Source organism: Tursiops truncatus, chromosome 2, assembly GCF_011762595.2.
Source record: "Tursiops truncatus isolate mTurTru1 chromosome 2, mTurTru1.mat.Y, whole genome shotgun sequence".
Classification (NCBI taxonomy): Eukaryota; Metazoa; Chordata; class Mammalia; order Artiodactyla; family Delphinidae; genus Tursiops; species Tursiops truncatus.
This window is the reverse complement of record NC_047035.1, coordinates 138,246,419-138,264,042: the sequence shown is the minus strand read 5'-3', so window position 1 is coordinate 138,264,042 and position 17,624 is coordinate 138,246,419. Positions and strand designations below refer to the sequence as shown.

Genomic DNA, 17,624 nt, shown 5'->3' with positions numbered 1-17,624 from the left:
CCTGAGCAGCCCCCTCCACTTCCACAGTGTTCACTATCACCTCCACAAATTTACTTTTTTATTCCTGACTGCAGTCCCGAGAGCCAGCTCTGAGATTCCACCTGCTGGCCAGCCCTGCCACTGGCTGGGACATTAAACTTGCTTAGCTGTTACAAAACTGACCTCTGCTGTCCATCCCGCTCCCTACACGTGTGGCTGTCAGCACTGGCATCTGTTGACCCGCCTCTCCCAGGAGTCTAGATTGCTTTCCGTTCCTGGTTTAAATATAGTGGAGTGATTGGGAGTGCAAGGCCTCAAGTTGGAGAACCTGGGTTCAAATCTTGGCTCTGAGTGACCTTGGGCAATTTCCTTAAATCTCTCTGGGTCTCAGTTCCCTATCTGTAAGGTGGAAATAATAGAACTGACTCCATGGCCTTGAGACTGATGGAGAGAATGTACATAAGCACTGATGTAAAGCCTGGCCCATCAGAGGCCTCAAAAACTTTGGTCATTGTTGTTAGAAAAGCTTGCAACTTTCCTGATTGGAACTCGTGTCCTATTTATTTCCCCCTCCAATCCATCCTGCATCCAGTGCACAGACTGGTCTCTCTTCCTTATGGAGGAACTTTCATTGGCTCCCTTTTGCTCATCAAGCTGGCAGTCACTTTGTGCAATTTAGCCTTGTCCACCACAGCTCTTTGTGCTCTGATTTGCTCCTGGCTGTGGGTATGTAATGCATGCGTGTGTGTGTGTGCACGCGCGCGCGCACACACACACACACACACACGCTGTCAAGGTGTATTTAGGAAGAGGCTCTGGGTTCAGTGACCACTTGGCCAAGGCTGAAGGACCTCCTTAGGCTTTGCTGCTGAGGAAACGAAGGGGCTGTCCAGGCCAGGCCTCCTGTTTGTCTGGAGGGGAAAGAAAACACCCTGTCCAAACAGAGGCATCCTGGGAGGTGGCTGCTTGATGGCTGTGCTGACAGATGTCAGGATTCTAAGGTAGGGTCACCCCTGTTGGAGGACCAGTCAGAAAGGCTTCCGACCGCCCCTGTGGGCTGCTGGGATCACCATCCCCCATCCTGTGCTCCCCCCCCCCTCCCAGGGCTCATTCAAGCCCCACCTACTAGGGGCAGCATCCCCGTGCCTGACACTGAGTTAAGAGGCGGACTGGTGATTTCCTGACGGTCAAACTCAGAGGCAGGAGGGATGTCAGCGCCCCCTTGCCTTCTATAGGGGGAAAGGCGGGTATACAGAACGCTCAGCCCTCCCTCTCCTGAAGGTGGGGGGCAGCCATAGTCCACCTGCAGTGTGGAGAGGGGCTCCACCTGCTTAGTCCCAATGCTTTTGGTAAACCGGAGCGTGCTAATGAGACCCTCCCTCTACAAACGCTCCGCTTCCATCCTCCCCCACTTCCTTCCCCCAGATGTGACAGCCTCAACTCCTGGATACTCCCTTCACATCGCGGCCAGCAGCTCTGCGGGTTGGGTGGTTTCCAGCCGAGTCTGGAGACAGCCCAAGTCTGTAGCACCTCCTCCCTTTGGGCCCAGCCCGAGGGAGGGAAAGGGGCGTGTGTTCCTTTAAGGGGCTGGCCCGCCGGGAGCGCGGGGATTTGTCCGCTGCCGCTTCCTTTCTGGCCATTCAAGATCCCCAAATCCGCCTGCTTCCTCGGACCCTGTCAGCCCGCAGCCTGGAGCGCTCGAGCCGTCGAGGAGCCGCCTGGGGACGGTACGTGGCTCAGAGGTGGCCGGGCTCCTGGGGCCCCCTGTGGGCCGGTTCCTCTTTTCCCGCTTGGGGTCTCCTGCAGGCCCCACGCCTCCCGGGGCAGGGTTGGGGAACCGGCCGGAGGAGTGAGCTGGGCACCGTGGGGCCAGAGCGGAGCTGGGTTGTGATCGCCAGCGCCGGTGGGGGGGCTCCCCCGGCGCCAGTGGGTTGAGAGCAGCGCGGGGCGCGGGCTGACTTGCCTGGGACCCTTGTGCATAGACCCTTGTTCGCGAGGAGGCAAATGCCGAGGGAAACCAGTGGCCTCCGAGACCACTACCCGGGTCCCCTCTTTCCCACTGGGAGCCACCGGGTCCCTTCCCGTCTCGTCCTGTCGCGGTCCTGCAGCCTCCAGCACAGCGCAACGCCCGCCAGGCTCTGCCCCGGGGCATCTGTCCGATGCTTCCGGGGGCCGCGGGAAACCTGGCACGGGCTGGGGACAACTCGTGAGGCAGCGGGCAGGCGGACCTGCGCCTCTCGGCCTCTTACGGCCTGCTCTGGCCATCCCAGGGCAAACGCAATGGATGCCCGTAGGTTTCAGGCCTGGGTTCACTGGGGTTTCTGTCTTAGGGACAGCAGAGGGGCAGGGAGGGCTGAGGGTAGAGCCCTGGGTGGGAGATGGGATCGCTCAGGGAGGAATTTAGGGCTTTTGAGCAGACAGGAAAGAAACAGCTCCGGGCACTTGGACCCAGCTCTGTCACCAGCTCGCTGGGTGGCCTACAGCAGCCTGTGACCCGGTCTGGACCTTGGCGTCCAGCGCCGACCTGCGGAGTGCCTTTGCCCTCTGCAACAAGGGGAGGTGATTGAGAGGGGCCCTGACCCCTTTCCCGCGGCCTTGCATGGGCCAGTGGGCTGGGAATGCTGGTAGGAAACACCTCCAGCTTCCACTTTCCGGGAACCGCAGGTTTCAAAGGCCCTTGTAAGCCTTGCCCAAACAGGGGGCACCGAAGTCAAATTCCTCTCGGGGAGCCGGGGCTGCTGCAGACCTGGAGGGCAATGCTGCCCTCTGCTGGTGTCTGGGAGACCTGTACTCCACAGCTGTGTAGTCGGGGTGGTCTGCTGGAGCTCCATCTTCCTTCCAAGTCAGGGTTCAGCTTACTCGGGTGTGTGGAGGGGTCCCAAGGCAAGTGGTGCTAGGAAAAGCAAGGAGATGGGCCGTCAGGAGACCTGAATTTTCTCTAACCTGTTTTCCGAAGATAAAGCCTTGGGTCTTCACCTCCCTTGGCCTCAGTTTCCCAACAGTGGCTGCTTCTCTTCTAGACGACGAGAGAGAACAATCTACTGAAATCTTGTGAGACTCACTTTGTAAACTGTTAACAGTAGTAATCGTAGCTAATATTTTTTGAGTGCTTGCCCCCTCCAGGCAGTGTTCAAAGTACTCAGTAGCCATTCTCTTCCTTAATCTTCACAAAAAGGTTATTGTTGACTACCACTTTACAGATGAGGAAACTGAGGCTCCGTGACTTGCCCGGCGACAGACTGTTAGTAAGTGGGTGGAACCAGAACTGATTCCAGGTGGCCAATCTGATTCTAGAGCCTGAAGCCTGTCACTGTGTCTTCCGCCAATATGTATTAGCTACTATTTGTTGAGCGCCTGCTGTGTGTCAGGGGCTGAACAAAATTCATCTTTATAATTCTCACCACAGGCCCATAGGGAGGTGCTACTATTATTATTTTTTACAGGGGAGGAAGTGGAGGCCCAGAGAGGTTGAGTAACTTGCCCAAGGTCACACAGCAGGATGCAGGTGTGTCCAGCCCTAATGCTGGGCCCAGACCTGTGTGCCCAAGTCTGGGTGCCCCAAATCAGCTGGAGCCACTCACTGCCAAGGTGACTGGGCTGGACTTGAACATGGGCCTTCCAGCTGGTGACATCTCTGTGGTGGTCCTGAGGGCCTGATGGCGGGGTAGCCAGCCTCAGGGAGCAGAGGCCGTCCATCGCTCCCCTTGGTGGTTGTGGTTGGGGATTGGCCCGGGGCAGGGCAGCAACTAGGCAGCAGTTGCCACCCCTGATTCACACCCAGGACTCTGTTCTGTGTTTTAGCCTTGACATTCAGGGTGGTCCTTGTCCTCAGGCCCTGAGCCTGTTAGTATTCTGTTAGTATTCTCTGGAGACAAGGAAACTTCTGTGCAGATGAGTCAAATGACTTGCCCAGGGTCAGTACTCCTAAGGAGGGTCGTAGCTCCTGGACACAGGCTGATCTTTTCTTCAGACTCATTTTGTTTTTCCTGGCATCCCCACACCTATTCTAAGGTTGCTTGACTGCTGGGTTGACATCCCAGAGGGATGTTAACCAGATCACACCTCTTCATTTGCAGCTGTGTTAATAAGCCAGGGAGTGAACCAAGGCGGGTGCTCAGACCGGAGGAGTAATGGAGAGGACTAGGGCTGTTTGTAGCTGGAAAGAAAGAGCCAGGATGAGGACATGCACTTGACTGAGGTAGGAAGATAGCCAGAATCATCCTTTTAGAATGTAAATCAGATTCATGACACTCCTCTGTGGAAAACTCTTCCGTAACTTCCCTTCAGGGCTACAGCCCGGGCCCGTGACTGCTACTTGGACCTCACTTCCTGCCACCCTCCCTTTCTCTATCTCTGGGCTCCAACCTTACTGGCCTTCAAGCTGCTCCCGCCATAGGCTTTTGCCCTTGCTGTTCCCTCTTCCTGCAAAACTTTTCCCTGGGATTTTCAAAGCTCATGCCTTCACTGCCCATCCGCTTCTCAGGGAGGCCTTCCTGACCCATCCTGTTGACAGGACCCCCCCACCCCCTGCTTCATCCTCTTCTGTCACGAGCCACATGTTCATTCACATCACATTATCCCACATGGTGTTTATTGTCCGTCTCCCTGACTAGAGTGTAAACCCCACAAGGACCCCTGGTTTGTAATCCCAGTGCCTAGAACCATGCCTGGCACATGGTAAATGCATGATAAATATCTGTTGGGTGAATGCAGTCAAGTCCCAGCTCCTTCATCTATTACCTGAGTAACCTTAGCCAAGCAACCTAGCATTTCTGAACCTCAGTTTCCTGGTCTGTACAATGGGGATAATTCTGACATTGTGGAGCCTATAAGCAATGATGTTCATGAAAGTGTGTTGACAAGTAGAAGGCAGCCCTTCAGTATGACAGATTGTTATGGAGATTGGCTAAAAAGAGTTCAACAGAGTCCTGCCTCTACCACCTCCAGGCTGTGTCACCTTTAGACAGTTGCTTCATGCCTCGGTGTCTCTGTTCACTTAATTCACTTGTGGATTAATTGGGGAGAATGAAATTCTCCTTGCTGATCAGGGTGGGGGTGGGGAGCTCTTGGGAGGATCAAGGGAGCTGTTGGATGTGGAAGCCCTTTAAAAGCCAGGGAGAAAGTGTGGTGCCCAGGCTCAAGGTTGTGAGTGTGTGCCGGGGTCTCTGAGGCTGGGAAAGGGTGCCTCGGAGACTTATACTCTGCAGTTCTGGAGGGCAGAATTCTGGTTCTGGAGACACCAGAAGGTGCAACGGTCTGTTCTGCCTCAGCTCATGTTTCTGAACTGTGAATTACCTCATCCATGGTTGGTAAGAACCCTGGGGGAACAATGTCGGTAAAACATGGAATCGCATTGGTCTGGTGGTGATTTTTCTTCCAGCTCGCTAATGTATTGGAGTGACTGAAACAAGAGTTCTCACAATTAAAGAGAAAACCTTAGCAATGTATGAATTCCTTAAGATAAATGCTGCCAGTCCTGCAGAAAATGCTTTTCTTTAATACAGATGTCCCTCGCTATCCAAATGCTTGCTATTCACTGTCCAACACAGAAACCAAATATATTTGAATAACACAGCATCCCCCCCATCTGGATCCCCCAAATTCTCAATATCCAAACTCTTGCCATCCCAACTCAAGGATGCAATAGATTTGGTGAGGGAGGAATGCCTGTACAGCTGGTTTAGCTGCTTAACAGAACTTAGCGTAAAGTTTTCTGATAAAAGTTGGAACCAGCTGAAGAAGTTGCAAAGACATTTCCTCTGTGTTAAAACAAAACAGAACATTGAAGAAGGTGACTTCACCCTGTGGCAGATTTTTAATTTTGGTAAATCCATTGGAATTTACCAAAATTGGAATCCAGTGCCCCCAAGGACCTACATGTTGAAGAAAGAAGCACTTGCCCCAGTGGTGGGTGAAGTCTGCAAAGGACTGATTGATGGGACGTGGGTGCCAGTGTCAGTGGAGTGTTAACGATGCTGGTGTTTTTTTGTTTTTTTTTTTAGAATTGCTCTTGTTTTTGTTAGTGCTCTGGTTATAAAGTTGCATATGTTTCGAGTAGTTTGCCCCAAACTTATTTTTCCCCTAAACCTGTTACTTTTTAATACATGATTTTACAAAAATACACGTTTTTTTTCCAGGCAGACAAAGATCACTTTGTGGCAGAAATGCCTGCATTTGCTCATCGTGGGGAAGCCGTTTCTCACTGGGGAGCATCTGTACTAGATGAGGTGCTGGAAAGAGGCTGGAAACGTTGCAGGCGGAGGCTGCGGAGCCGCTCTGCTCCAGGAGGCTCTGGGTGCCCAGGGACAGGGCGGACCCTGGGACATCCAGCCTCTCCAACCTCATTCCACTTTTCTTTGCATTCTAAACATGGAAACCCAAGGAAGGGAAAGGAAACTAACTCCTACGAGGACCTGCTGTGTGCCAGGCAGTGGACTATGTGCTTTATACATGTCACTTTCCCTAGTTTGATATTGTGGTTCCAGGCTTTGGAGCTGGAGTGCGTTCAAATCCTGGCTTTGCTGCTTCCTAGCTGGATGACCTTGGGCAGATTATTTAATCTTTTTGTGCCTTGATTTTCCCACTGTAAAATGGGGATACCAATAGGTCCCTCTCTAGAGGTTGTGGTGAGAATTAAGTGAGATAGTAAGTGCTCATTAAAGTCAGCTGTTAATATTTTTATGCTGATCATAGCAACCCTGTGGAGTTATTTTTTAGGCCAAGTGTGGCTAAGCTACGTTCATGAAGAGACTCAAATGTGGTGGCTTAGATACAATAGGACTTTCTTTTTCTCTCATGACACAGTGTAGGTGGGGGAGATCCAGGGCTGGTGGGGTGGCTCTGTCATTAAGCCTGTGGTTTCCATCTCTGAGTCTAAGGTGGCTACTCTGGCTGCCAACAGATTGGGGGAAAGAATACCAAGGAAAGGCATCCCAGATCGTTTTCAGTGTAAGACCTGCATGTGGCATGTATTATTTTTGCTCACAAGCATATTAACTGTGAGCATATTAGCTGCACAGCATACATATAACAGAAAAGTGCATTATCAGGGGTCCAAACTTCTGTATTGGGTTGTTTGTGCTTAGGCTGCCCAGATCCAAGTCACCAAGAGGCTTTGTGGGTGTCACCTGGGGATTCCTCTTGGAAAAGAAGCAAGGCTCACGGTGTCCTCCTGTTGTGCAAGGCACAGAGGGCAAGTCTGGGCCTTGGGCTCTCTGCAAAGAGGCCTAAGGGAACAGTGGATTCTACCCCTCAACTTCCTTCACATCCATTCCTTCCTCTCCAGCAAGAGCTCCTAACTGTTCTGGAAACAAGAATGTTTCCCCCACAATCCCACCACCCTTACAGGCCAATGCATTTCTTTTCTTTTTCCTCCCTCCCTTCCTCTCCCTTTCTCTCCTTTTGCTGCTCCCTCCCCTTCTGGTTCCTGTTCACAGGCATTCTTAGGGCCACACACTTACAATCAGAGCAGAGTGGCAAGTCTATGTTCTGCCTTGTCTATTCTAAATGATACCCTAAGCACTTTCCACGTTGCTGCATGATAATCACAGTCATGCTTCCAAATGCCTGCTGTCAACTCTGGTCTTGCTGCCCTACTTTCCACTCAGCCCCCAGAGGGATGTTTCTAAGATGTAGGTCTGATCCTGTGGCTCCCCTGCTTAAAGCCATTACTGGCACCCTAGGGCTTTGGGGACAAAGGACAGGCTGCTGGGTCTGACACACAAGGGCATCTAGACTCTGGTCCTGCCGTGCCCTCTCCCCTCCTTTCCCCTATATCAGCCAGGGCCTTGGCAGGAAGCAGAATTCACCCTAGATGTTTCCAATAAGAGATTCTCATGATGCGATGACATTTAGAGAGGAGAGTAAAGGCAACAAGCTAGGGAGTTGGGGTGCAGAGACAAGCAATGGCAGTCGGTGCCCCCCTGGCCTCGAGGAGAAAGGGGAGGAAAGAGTGTTACAAAGCCATGAGAGTGGTATTGGGGAGAGGAGCCGCCCGGCGGAGTTGTGATCCTGACGGGACACGGGTACTGCAGAGACACAACCTCTCTCCCCTCCTGCCCATCTCCTGTGTGTGCCTCCTGTTGGCTGAATCTAGCTGGAAGCCAGAGGGCCTGGGGGCCTGGGAGGAGTGATCAGTGCAGGGCAGAAAAGAGCAGAGATGGACCAGGGCGGGGGGGGGGGGGGCACAAATGGACACCTGGCAGCACACCCCAGCCCTCCACGTGCTCTCTGGCCTCTGAAACTTTGCACTTGCTGCGCCCCCTCCTGGGCAAACCCTGCTGTCCTTTTCCACCTGGCTACCTCCTGTGTCTTCAAGTCTAGTTTTCTGTACCTTATCTTTGTACTCACCACACGATATCTTCTGCCTATGACTCTGCCCCTTCCCTGGACGGGGCTCCTCCAAGGTGTGACCCGGCCTTTTAATTGTTGAGAGTACTCAGTAAATGGCAATGAGCAGGGCAGGGATGGGGGGAGGTGAGTGAGGCACTAGCTTCATATGCAAATTTAAGGGAGGGGAGTGTGTGTGCAAAAAAACTCAATAATCAAGAAATAATATTTTGGGACTTCCCTGGTGGTGCAGTGGTTAAGAATCCGCCTGCCAATGCAGGGGACACGAGTTCGAGCCCTGGTCCGGGAAGATCCCACGTGCTGCGGAGCAACTCAGTCTGTGCACCACAACTACTGAGCCTGAGCTCTAGAGCCCACGAGTCACAACTACTGAAGCCCACACGCCTAGAGCCTGTGCTCCGCAACAAGAGAAGCCACTGCAATGAGAAACCTGCACATCGCAACGAAGAGTAGCCCCCGCTCGCCACAACTAGAGAAAGCCTGTGCGCAGCAACAAAGGCCCAACGCAGCCAAAAGTAAAATTTAAAAAGATATAATATTTTGATGCAATACAAAAAAATAGAATCAACAAACTACAGCCCATGGGCCAGCTGCCTATTTCATTTGCATGTCCACTGAACCTGGAATAGCCCCCCAGAAGTACTCTAGCATGGTACTAAATTTTTTTTTTTTTTACCTTGACCCAGGATAAGAAATAATTTCACACTGTGACCCCCCCGCCCCCGACCTCATCCCCACAGATATTTCTGGACTGAAACAAAAGCTCTGCAGTGCAGGACTCATCTTCACTAACCATGAATGCAACCTGATGTTTTCTAGTCTAATCTAGTCTCTTGGTTGTCATTAAAAAATGCTGCTCACAACTTTTCCAATTCAATCCCGGTGTTTGAAAAATGGTGATACTGTCATATCATCCTGCTTAATTTTCTCCATGGTCTTTTTGCTGCCTCCTAACTCCTGTTTAGGACTTGTTGGCTTGCTTGTTGCCCATCTTGCCTGCAGGGTGCAGTCCCCTGAGAGCAGGGACCTTGTCTAGCTCATCACCACTGTCTCCTTGGCCTCGAGAAGGGTGCCTGGCACACAGAAGATGCTCTACAATTTCCTGTCGATCGAGTGAATGAGTGGGTGCTGGAACCCAGGGGTCCCCGGCCCCCCGCCTCAGGGCTTCTCTCACTGGCTTGTTTTTCTCCTCTTCCCAGTTTGCCCCAGCCCCCAGCCTTCCCCGACGCCTGGGCGCTGCCACGTGCGGGACGCCATGGGCCTGCCGCCGCTGGGCCTGCTGCTCTCGCTGTGCTGTGTCTCGGGCCTGCCCTTCTACAACGGCTTCTACTACTCCAATAGTCCCCATGGCTGGAACCCGGGCAAGGGCCACGGCGAAGGTGGGTGGCCTCCTGGGTCGACTTCTGGCTTGGCCAGGTGACGAAGACCTGTCCTGGCCTCTGCTGTGTTGTGCAGGTTCCAGGCTGGGACAGGGGCGAGGGTATGAAGCCAGCAGCCCCTCTCCCAGCTGTGCAGTGGTCCAGCCTCGTTTCTAAGATGAGCAGAAGAGGTGTGGTTCTGTTACTCCGTGTTTGCTGGCCCCTCAGATGTGGAGCCAAGTGCACTGTAGGACAGTCATTTTTGCTTTTTATACTTTCCCCAAAATCCTGCCGAATTTTCCACGATTCTGCTTAAACATGACCTCCCCAGGTCTCCCCATTGGAAAGGGGGTTTGGGGTTAGGGAGATGTGAGTCTGAATCTCAATTTTGCCGCTTCCTGGCTACGTGGCTTTGGGCAGGTGACTCTTTATCAGTGGTTTTACACACCTACTATGTGTCAGGCATGCTTCTAGGTGCCTTACATATGTTACCTGGTATGATCCTCACAGAAACCCTGTCACAGGCGAGGCCTTGTTAGGTGTAGCTGTTTTTCCGCATGAGCTCCTTTGCAGGGAGCCTCCCTGTCTGTCTCCTGCTTACCCCCGAGGCTACCCCCTGCCCCCACCCTGTGTACCTCCAAGGTCTCAAGTCCAGACCCAAGGTCCTGAGACCATGAGGCCCCTATAGAGGGGCTCAAGTTAGAGATGGGCCAGCCTTAGCCCATAAACCTGGTTCTTGTGGTGCATAGGAGGCTCTGTGTTTGTTTGTCCCCCTGAGTCCTGACTATAATCTCTAGAAGTCCTGGCCTCATCTCACTTGTGTTTCCGGGTGTTTGGGAAGAGTCGTGGTGGACAGTGGACAGAGAGTGAAGGGCAGGCTGTGGTCTCCTGTGGCCAGTGTGTTCGGCAAGGAGACTCAGGGAGATTAGAGTCCCAGCCATCCACCCATCTGGGGGTGCTCTTGCTGCCTGCTACACCAGTTTGCTTCTTTTTTTAAAAAAAAATATTTTCTATTTTATCTTTTTTTATTTTTGGCTGCGTGGGGTCTTAGTTGTGGCACGTGGGATCTTCCTTGCAGTGCACGGGCTTCTCTCTAGTTGTGGTGTGCAGGTTTTTTCTCTCTAGTTGTGGCGCGCGGGCTCCAGAGCACGTGGGCTCTGTAGCTGTGGTGTGCGGGCTTAGTTGCCCCGCGGCATGTGGGATCTTAGTTGCTCGACCAGGGATCGAACCGGTGTCCCCAGCATTGGAAGGAGGATTCTTTACTGCTGGACCACCAGGGAAGTCCCCCAGTTTGCTTCTTTTTTTTTTTTTTACATCTTTATTGGAGTATAATTGCTTTACAATGGTGTGTTAGTTTCTGCTTTATAACCAGTTTGCTTCTTATACCTAACAAACCTAGTGGCTTAAGACAACAGCCATGTATTTTGCTCATGATTCCATTTTGGTCAGCATTTTGGGCTGGGCTCCATCTCTTCAGTCTTGGCTGTGCTCACTTAATTGATCGTGCCTGCGGTTGGCAGGCAGATCAGCCGGGGGCTGGTTGGTCCAGGATGGCCTCGGCTGGGATGGCTTGTCTCTGCTCTCTGCGTTTTCTCACCCAGCACCAGTCTTGTTCTGATGGTGGTTGGCAAGGTTCCGGGAGAAAGAGTAGCCTCAGCAGGGCCTCCTGGAGCCTTGGCTCAGAGCAAGCACCACAGAACCGTCACTTCCAACATATTCATTTGGTCAAAGCAAGTGGCAGGGCCAGCAAGGATTCAAGGTCGCAGGGGGGCGGGGCATAGAGTCACCTCCTGATGGAAGGAGATGTAAAGTTGCGTTGCAGAGCGTGTGGATGCAGGGAGGGGTGCAGCACTGCAGCCATTCTTGCAATCTAGAACTCCTGGGCCTAGCGGGAGCTGAGAGTGAGGGTGGGTTGGCCTTTGCAGGGGTACAGATGTGCTGCAGCAGGTCCCCATCTGCACCCGCCTTTCCCCCCAGGCATCTTCAATGGAGTGAAGCTGGTGGTAGAGACGCCTGAGGAGATCCTGTTCTCCTACCGTGGGGCCAACGTGACCCTGCCCTGCCGCTACCACTACGAGCCGGCCGTGGTCTCTCCTCGGCCCGTACGCATCAAATGGTGGAAACTGTCGGAGAATGGGGCCCCGGAGCAGGACGTGCTGGTGGCTATTGGGCTGAGGCACCGCGCCTTCGGAGACTACCGAGGCCGGGTGCATCTGTGGCAGGAGAGGGAGCGTGAAGTGTCACTGGAGATCCGGGACCTGAGGCTGGAGGACTATGGGCGCTACCGCTGCGAGGTCATTGATGGGCTGGAGGATGAAAGTGGCCTGGTGGAGCTGGAGCTGCGGGGTGAGACCCCAATGGGGGCTGGGTCCTGGGAACTACAGGGAGAGGGCTCTGAGAAAGCATCCAAACCTCTGTGCTTTCCGCAGATAAACATTTAATCCTCAGAACAACCTCAGGAGGAAGCTGCTCTTATTCTCACCCCCATTGTACAGCTGAAAAAACTGAGGCACAGAGAGGTCAAGTCACTTACCTAAGGTCACACAGCTCATAAATGGCCGAGTAGGGGTTTGACCTCAGGCAGTCAGGCTCCAGAATCCACTACTCTCTACTCCCTCTTGCTCACATCCTGTTCAGAGAGAGGGGGACAAGAGCGGGGCACACAGCTGATGGAGACAGAGCTGAGATTCAAGCAGGGTTGGCAGGCAACACAAGCAAATGAGTCAGCCCAGGGTGAGTGATAGGGAGTGGTGGGGACTGGGGCACACTCCTGAGCCCTCATCCATCCGAAAGGAGCTGCTCTATTCAAGCCCAGCCGATGATGCCACATCAGAAGCAGGCCTAGTGCAGCCAGATTTTCTGATTTGAAAAGAGAAGCTTATATTTTTATGTGAAATCTAACTAAAAAAAAAAATCAAACCAGTGCTGTGCAAGCCAGCCAAACTCTACACACTAGATCTTATGTGTGGGTCCCTGTTGTGATCTCTACATGACTCCTACCTTCTCTGTCCCTAGGATGCGGCTCTGTGTCCTCATGTATCTCCTACCTGTTAGGGAGGCAGCTGGGGGGTATGTAGAGAAGGGTGACCTGACTCCATGTCCATCCCATCCCAGCTGTGGTACCCTGGGTCAGTGCTTCACTCCCAGAGCTGCAGTCCCCTCACATGTAAAATGAAGAACAAGGGCAGTTCCTCCTTTACCTCCTTCGAGGAGATGAGGATAAATGTGAGTCAAGGGCCTATCAATCAGTGCAGCTCTTTGCCATCAGCAGCCGCATCCCCAGTCCCCGTGGCTTAGATGGTGGCCCAGAGGTGGCCTATGACGTTGGGGATGGGAGGGAGCCTGTGAGAGCCATTTGTCTGGGGACCACAGAAGCAGCCTAGAGAAACAGGGAGCCCTCACCGTGTTCCTGCTGCTGGAAGGGCTGGGAATTTGGGACGGAACCAGGCATGAAATAAGCCCCCTGCAAACACACATGGAGGTTGTGCGCTGATTGCCAAGGCCCTGAGGCCTCTCTGCCTCCTCAACCTGGCTCTGCCCAGGGGCCTGGCTTCCTGCCCCAGGTGATATTGGGGGTGTGGGGCCCAGATGTTCCCAGGCTCCTGGCCACAGGAAGGAGATTCTAAGGACTCCAGGCCCTGCTTCTAAACAACGTCAGTCCGAGGCACTAGGGACACCGCCTCTCCTTAAGGTTTCATCTGACTTGGTAGAGACTGGATCTAGGGTGTTTAATTTTTTTTTTATTATGGTAAAGTTTCAAACATGAATGGTGACTTTTGAGGGAGCCTATGGTACCTATAAGCCTCTGGCACCAGAAAGGGAAGCCCCCTGCCCAGGACCTCCCTGACCTTGAGCCTCCCCTTTATTAAGACCTTTTACCATCCCTCCTCTTCCCCTGAATTCCGTCTGTCCCACATGGAAACTTGTATTCTCCTAAGAAGCTTCCACATTAATGTTAGTGTTAATGTAGATGATGAGGTCTCAGCTACCGACAGGGAGAGCCAGAGCCCAACAGTGCACCCTCTCCTGTAGATGGCAGTACCTCCTCACTGGTGTCTTGGCTCAGGCTGCTGTAATAAAATACCGCAGTGTGGGCAACATAAACAACAGCAGCAATTCATTTCTCGCAGTTCTGGAGGCTGGAAGTCCCAGATCAGAGTGCCAGCATGGTCAAGTGAGGGCCCTCTGCTAGATTGCAGACTTCTCGCTGCGTCCTCACACGGTGGAAGGGGCTGGGGGTGGGGGGTGGTCTCTGGAGTCTCTTTTAAAAGGGCACTAACCCCATTCATGAGGACTCCACCCTCCAGACCTAATCACCTCCCAAAGACCCCACCTTCTAATACCATCACATTGGGCGTTAGGATTTAAACATCTGACTTTGGGGGAACACATTGAGACCATAGCACTGGGGTTCTTGCAACAGCCTGTGAATTAGGCCTTAGTCTTATTCTGTAGTTGGGGATATTAGTTAGCTGATTAATTCATTACCTTAACAAGCTAATAGTTTTCTGAGTACTGCTGTGTGCCAGTCTAGCTCTGGGAGGGAGGTGTAAAGCAGATATAGGCTCTGCCTCAGATTTGGATATTGGACAAGAGATGACAGGTTTACAGAGTTTTTCTGAGGGATTTTGTGTGTGTGTGTGTGTGTGTGTGTGTGTGTGTGTGTGTGTGTGTGTGTTGAGGGGAGCATCTGTCCCAGTAGATTTGGGTCTCCAATCAGCTGGGCCCGGCCCACCCATTCAAGCTGCTTTTTCCTCCCTCCCCAGGTGTGGTCTTCCCTTACCAGCACCCCCAAGGGCGCTACCAGTTCAACTTCCACGAGGCCCAGTGGGCCTGCGAGGAACAGGACGCGGTGGTGGCCTCCTTTGAGCAGCTGTTCCGGGCCTGGGAGGAAGGCCTGGACTGGTGCAACGCAGGCTGGCTGCAGGACGCCTCTGTGCAGTACCCCATCACGCAGGCCCGACACCCCTGCGGTGGCGTGGGCCTGGCACCTGGTGTGCGCAGCTACGGCCCACGCCACCGCCGCCTGCACCGCTATGATGTGTTCTGCTTTGCTGCTGCCCTCAGGGGTGAGTGGAATGGCTGAGCACAGGCCTGCGGGTGGAAGGGCAGTGTCTGGGGAGCTTTCAGACCTCTCTGCCCACCCTGCTGGCACCTTCACCTGGAGGTCTGGAGCACCCGCACATGTTGAAGCCATGTCCAGCTGAGTTTTTTTTGTTTGTTTTTTTTTTAAGTTTCCTGGTGTTCATTAGGGATGCTCTTTATTTTATTTATTTATTTTGGCCGCGCCTTGCAGCATGCAGGATCTTAGCTCCCCAACCAGGGATTGAACCCATGCCCCCTGCATTGCGAGTGTGGAGTCTTAACCACTGGACCACCAGGGAAGTCCCCCAGCTGAGTTTTGAGTGCTTTGCTGCTGTTGCTTCACACCAATCATTGGTTTAGTCATTCATCAAACATTTCCTGAGTGCCCACTATGTGCTGGGGCCAAGGCTAGGCACTGGTCATCATAGACAAATAAAACACAGTCTGTCCTCACAAAGGAGTTCATTTCATGGGAAGATAAGTGAATAAAAACAAATTGGTTCCGTGCCATATCCCAAGCACTTAGAAAATTGCCTGGCACATAGTAGGTGCTCAGTAAATGTCTGAGTGAATGAGAGACTCTGATTGGTCCAGCAGAGGTGGGGCACCAACCCAGGGTGCAATTAGGGAAGGCTGGGGTGGTGTACCGATATGACTGGAGGAACCCCAGCCCCATGGCAGGTAGGATGGCACTCTCAGAGAGGGAAGTTATCCCCCAACAGTATCCACTGCTGATGCCCATAGCCTGGCATCTCCCTAGGCTCAGAGAGCTGTCAGGTCTTTGGGGGCTGGTTGGTGGGGTCTGAATGGGCTGGCATTGCTCCAGGCCCTGTTGTCTTCTCTGGCTGCCCACTCCACTGTGCAGCTCTCACGCCCCACATCCCACAGGGCAGGTGTACTACCTGGAGCACCCTGAGAAGCTGACACTGGCAGAGGCAAAGGAGGCCTGCCAGGAAGACGGTGCCCAGATCGCCAAGGTGGGCCAGCTCTTTGCCGCCTGGAAGTTCCACGGTCTGGACCGTTGCGACGCTGGTTGGCTGGCAGATGGCAGTGCCCGCTACCCTGTGGCTCACCCACGTCGCAACTGTGGGTCCCTGGAGCCTGGGGTCCGAAGCTTCGGTTTCCCAGACCCACACAGCCGCAAGTATGGCGTCTATTGCTACCGGCCACGCTAGCGCCGGGCTCCAGCTCTGTACTCACACCTACCCCATCCCCTCACGGGCTGTATTTATTGAGTAGTTCATTTTCCCTTGCAGGTTGGGGCAATTTTCATTTTGTTTTTATACTTTTCAACTTAAAATTTTTTTAAATACTATTTTTTTTTGTAAATCCCACAGATCCTAGATCTTCCCTTTACTCAGGTAGACACTCCAAGGCTCTCCCCCTCCATGAATCCTCCTGCCCCTCTCCTCCAGGACACTTGAGGTTCATGGGCTCATGAGGGTGCTCTCTGCCATTGCTGAGTCCAGCCCCTTTTCCCTGCCCCTGGGAGGCTGGCTCCCAGAGCTGGCAGTGGCATGAGATGCCAGGGCGTGGTGGCTGCAATCCTCCCTCCGCCTCAGCCTGAGGGAGGAGAGGGCATCCAGGGCAGCTGTGGAGCTGGGCTTTGGGCCTTGCAGCCTCCTGCCCCCTCGTACTTCTTTGGCAAGCAGCTGGCCCACATCAGCATGGCGGAGGAGCTAGGGCTGGAAGTGGGTCCCTGGGCTTCTGTGTGACATCCCAGGGAAGAGAGAGACTTTCCTCCCCATTTTTTCCTTTTCTTAGTTCCAAATAGTCCATATTTTGTTCTCATTTTTCCCTATTTGGGGAGCAGCCCTCAGGTGTGTGTACTTTTTTTGGACAATAAATGGTGCTGTGACCCCTTCCTCCACCCTGAGTCCCTGCTCTGGGTCTCACTCTTTATCTCATTCAGTCTTAGGGCCCAGCTCCCTGCCCGGTGGGAATGGGGGACCATTCTGTCCCAGACTTCAAAGGTCGACTGGGTCTGTCCACTGGAGTGGGTGGGAAACACCATGGGCTGCACCTTTGGGCTGCCGTGGTCTGGCCTTGCCTGCCCTGGGGACACCCTGCCTTGGGGGCTGGCCTAGCAGCTGGAGGTGCTGGCTCGCTCTCCCCCCATCCCACTCCCGGCTGTGAGTCTGTGCGGACACAGCACAAGAGTGGGAGGTACCTCTCGGGGGACCAGAGGAAGCTGTGCCCTGCAGAGGATCTTGGAGACCAGCCCTCTCTGTGCCTCACCTTCTGTCCCCACCGCCCCCCATGTCAGCCTCAGGAAACCAGACCATTTGCCTCTGCACAGGCACACCTCTGTCACCCACAATCAGTAACTCTATCCTTCACGTAGCCCAGTGCTTCTCAAAGTGTGGCCAGCACCACCAGCTTCACCTGGGAACGTGTTCGAAATGCAAATTTCTGGACCCCACCCCTGACCTGCTGAGTCAGAAACTCTGGAGTGGGACCCAGCACAAGCCCTCTCGTTGCTGATGCAGGCTCAAGGTTGAAAACTACTGACACAGTCGTGTGCCCAATGAATCAGTTAATTAATCAATAAACTGCATGATTATTGCATTCCTCCTATGTGACCATTGCTGCATCCTCTGCTTTTGTCCACTGATCCTTTCCAGATCTGTAGGTAACCTGGGTACACAAAAATATTCACCAACAAATACTCAACCACACACGTACACACCCAAAGAGACACTAGCAGACTCACACTGGCACACACTAACCAACACCCAGACACCTTCATAAACACAGAATCAGTGCCCGCTGAGCAAGTGTGATGAGAGGGTGGCGCCGACCTGGCCTTCTAAGGAGGAGGCTGGCGGAGGGTCACTGCCTGGAGTGCACACT

General features: G+C 53.3%; 1 protein-coding gene across 4 annotated transcripts; it reads left to right on the top strand.

The window, feature by feature from the left end:
• Positions 1 to 1,574: 1,574 nt before the first annotated feature.
• HAPLN3 (hyaluronan and proteoglycan link protein 3) lies at positions 1,575 to 17,348 on the top strand. 4 transcript variants are annotated; one of them, XM_033852114.2, is made up of 5 exons: positions 1,575 to 1,706; positions 9,528 to 9,707; positions 11,664 to 12,032; positions 14,453 to 14,755; positions 15,660 to 17,348. In XM_033852114.2, exons 2-5 carry the CDS (start codon positions 9,584 to 9,586, stop codon positions 15,944 to 15,946), a joined length of 1,083 nt encoding a protein of 360 aa, XP_033708005.1. In that variant the 5' UTR covers positions 1,575 to 1,706; positions 9,528 to 9,583; the 3' UTR covers positions 15,947 to 17,348. The 4 variants fall into 4 exon arrangements, with proteins under 4 accessions (XP_033708005.1, XP_033708004.1, XP_073657490.1 ...); XM_033852113.2 differs by lacking the exon at positions 1,575 to 1,706 and adding an exon at positions 4,056 to 4,177; XM_073801389.1 differs by lacking the exon at positions 1,575 to 1,706 and adding an exon at positions 8,588 to 8,843.
• The last annotated feature ends 276 nt before the right edge of the window (positions 17,349 to 17,624 follow it).

What these genes read in the sequence shown, in the direction of transcription:
- HAPLN3 (XM_073801389.1), top strand. Translation starts at nt 8,750, where the DNA reads ATGAGAAACCTGCACATCGCAACGAAGAGTAGCCCCCGCTCGCCACAA. An exon ending in GGGCAAGGGCCACGGCGAAG is followed by an intron (nt 9,708 to 11,663) that starts GTGGGTGGCCTC and finishes CTTTCCCCCCAG; the next exon opens with GCATCTTCAATGGAGTGAAG. An exon ending in CTTTGCTGCTGCCCTCAGGG is followed by an intron (nt 14,756 to 15,659) that starts GTGAGTGGAATG and finishes CACATCCCACAG; the next exon opens with GGCAGGTGTACTACCTGGAG.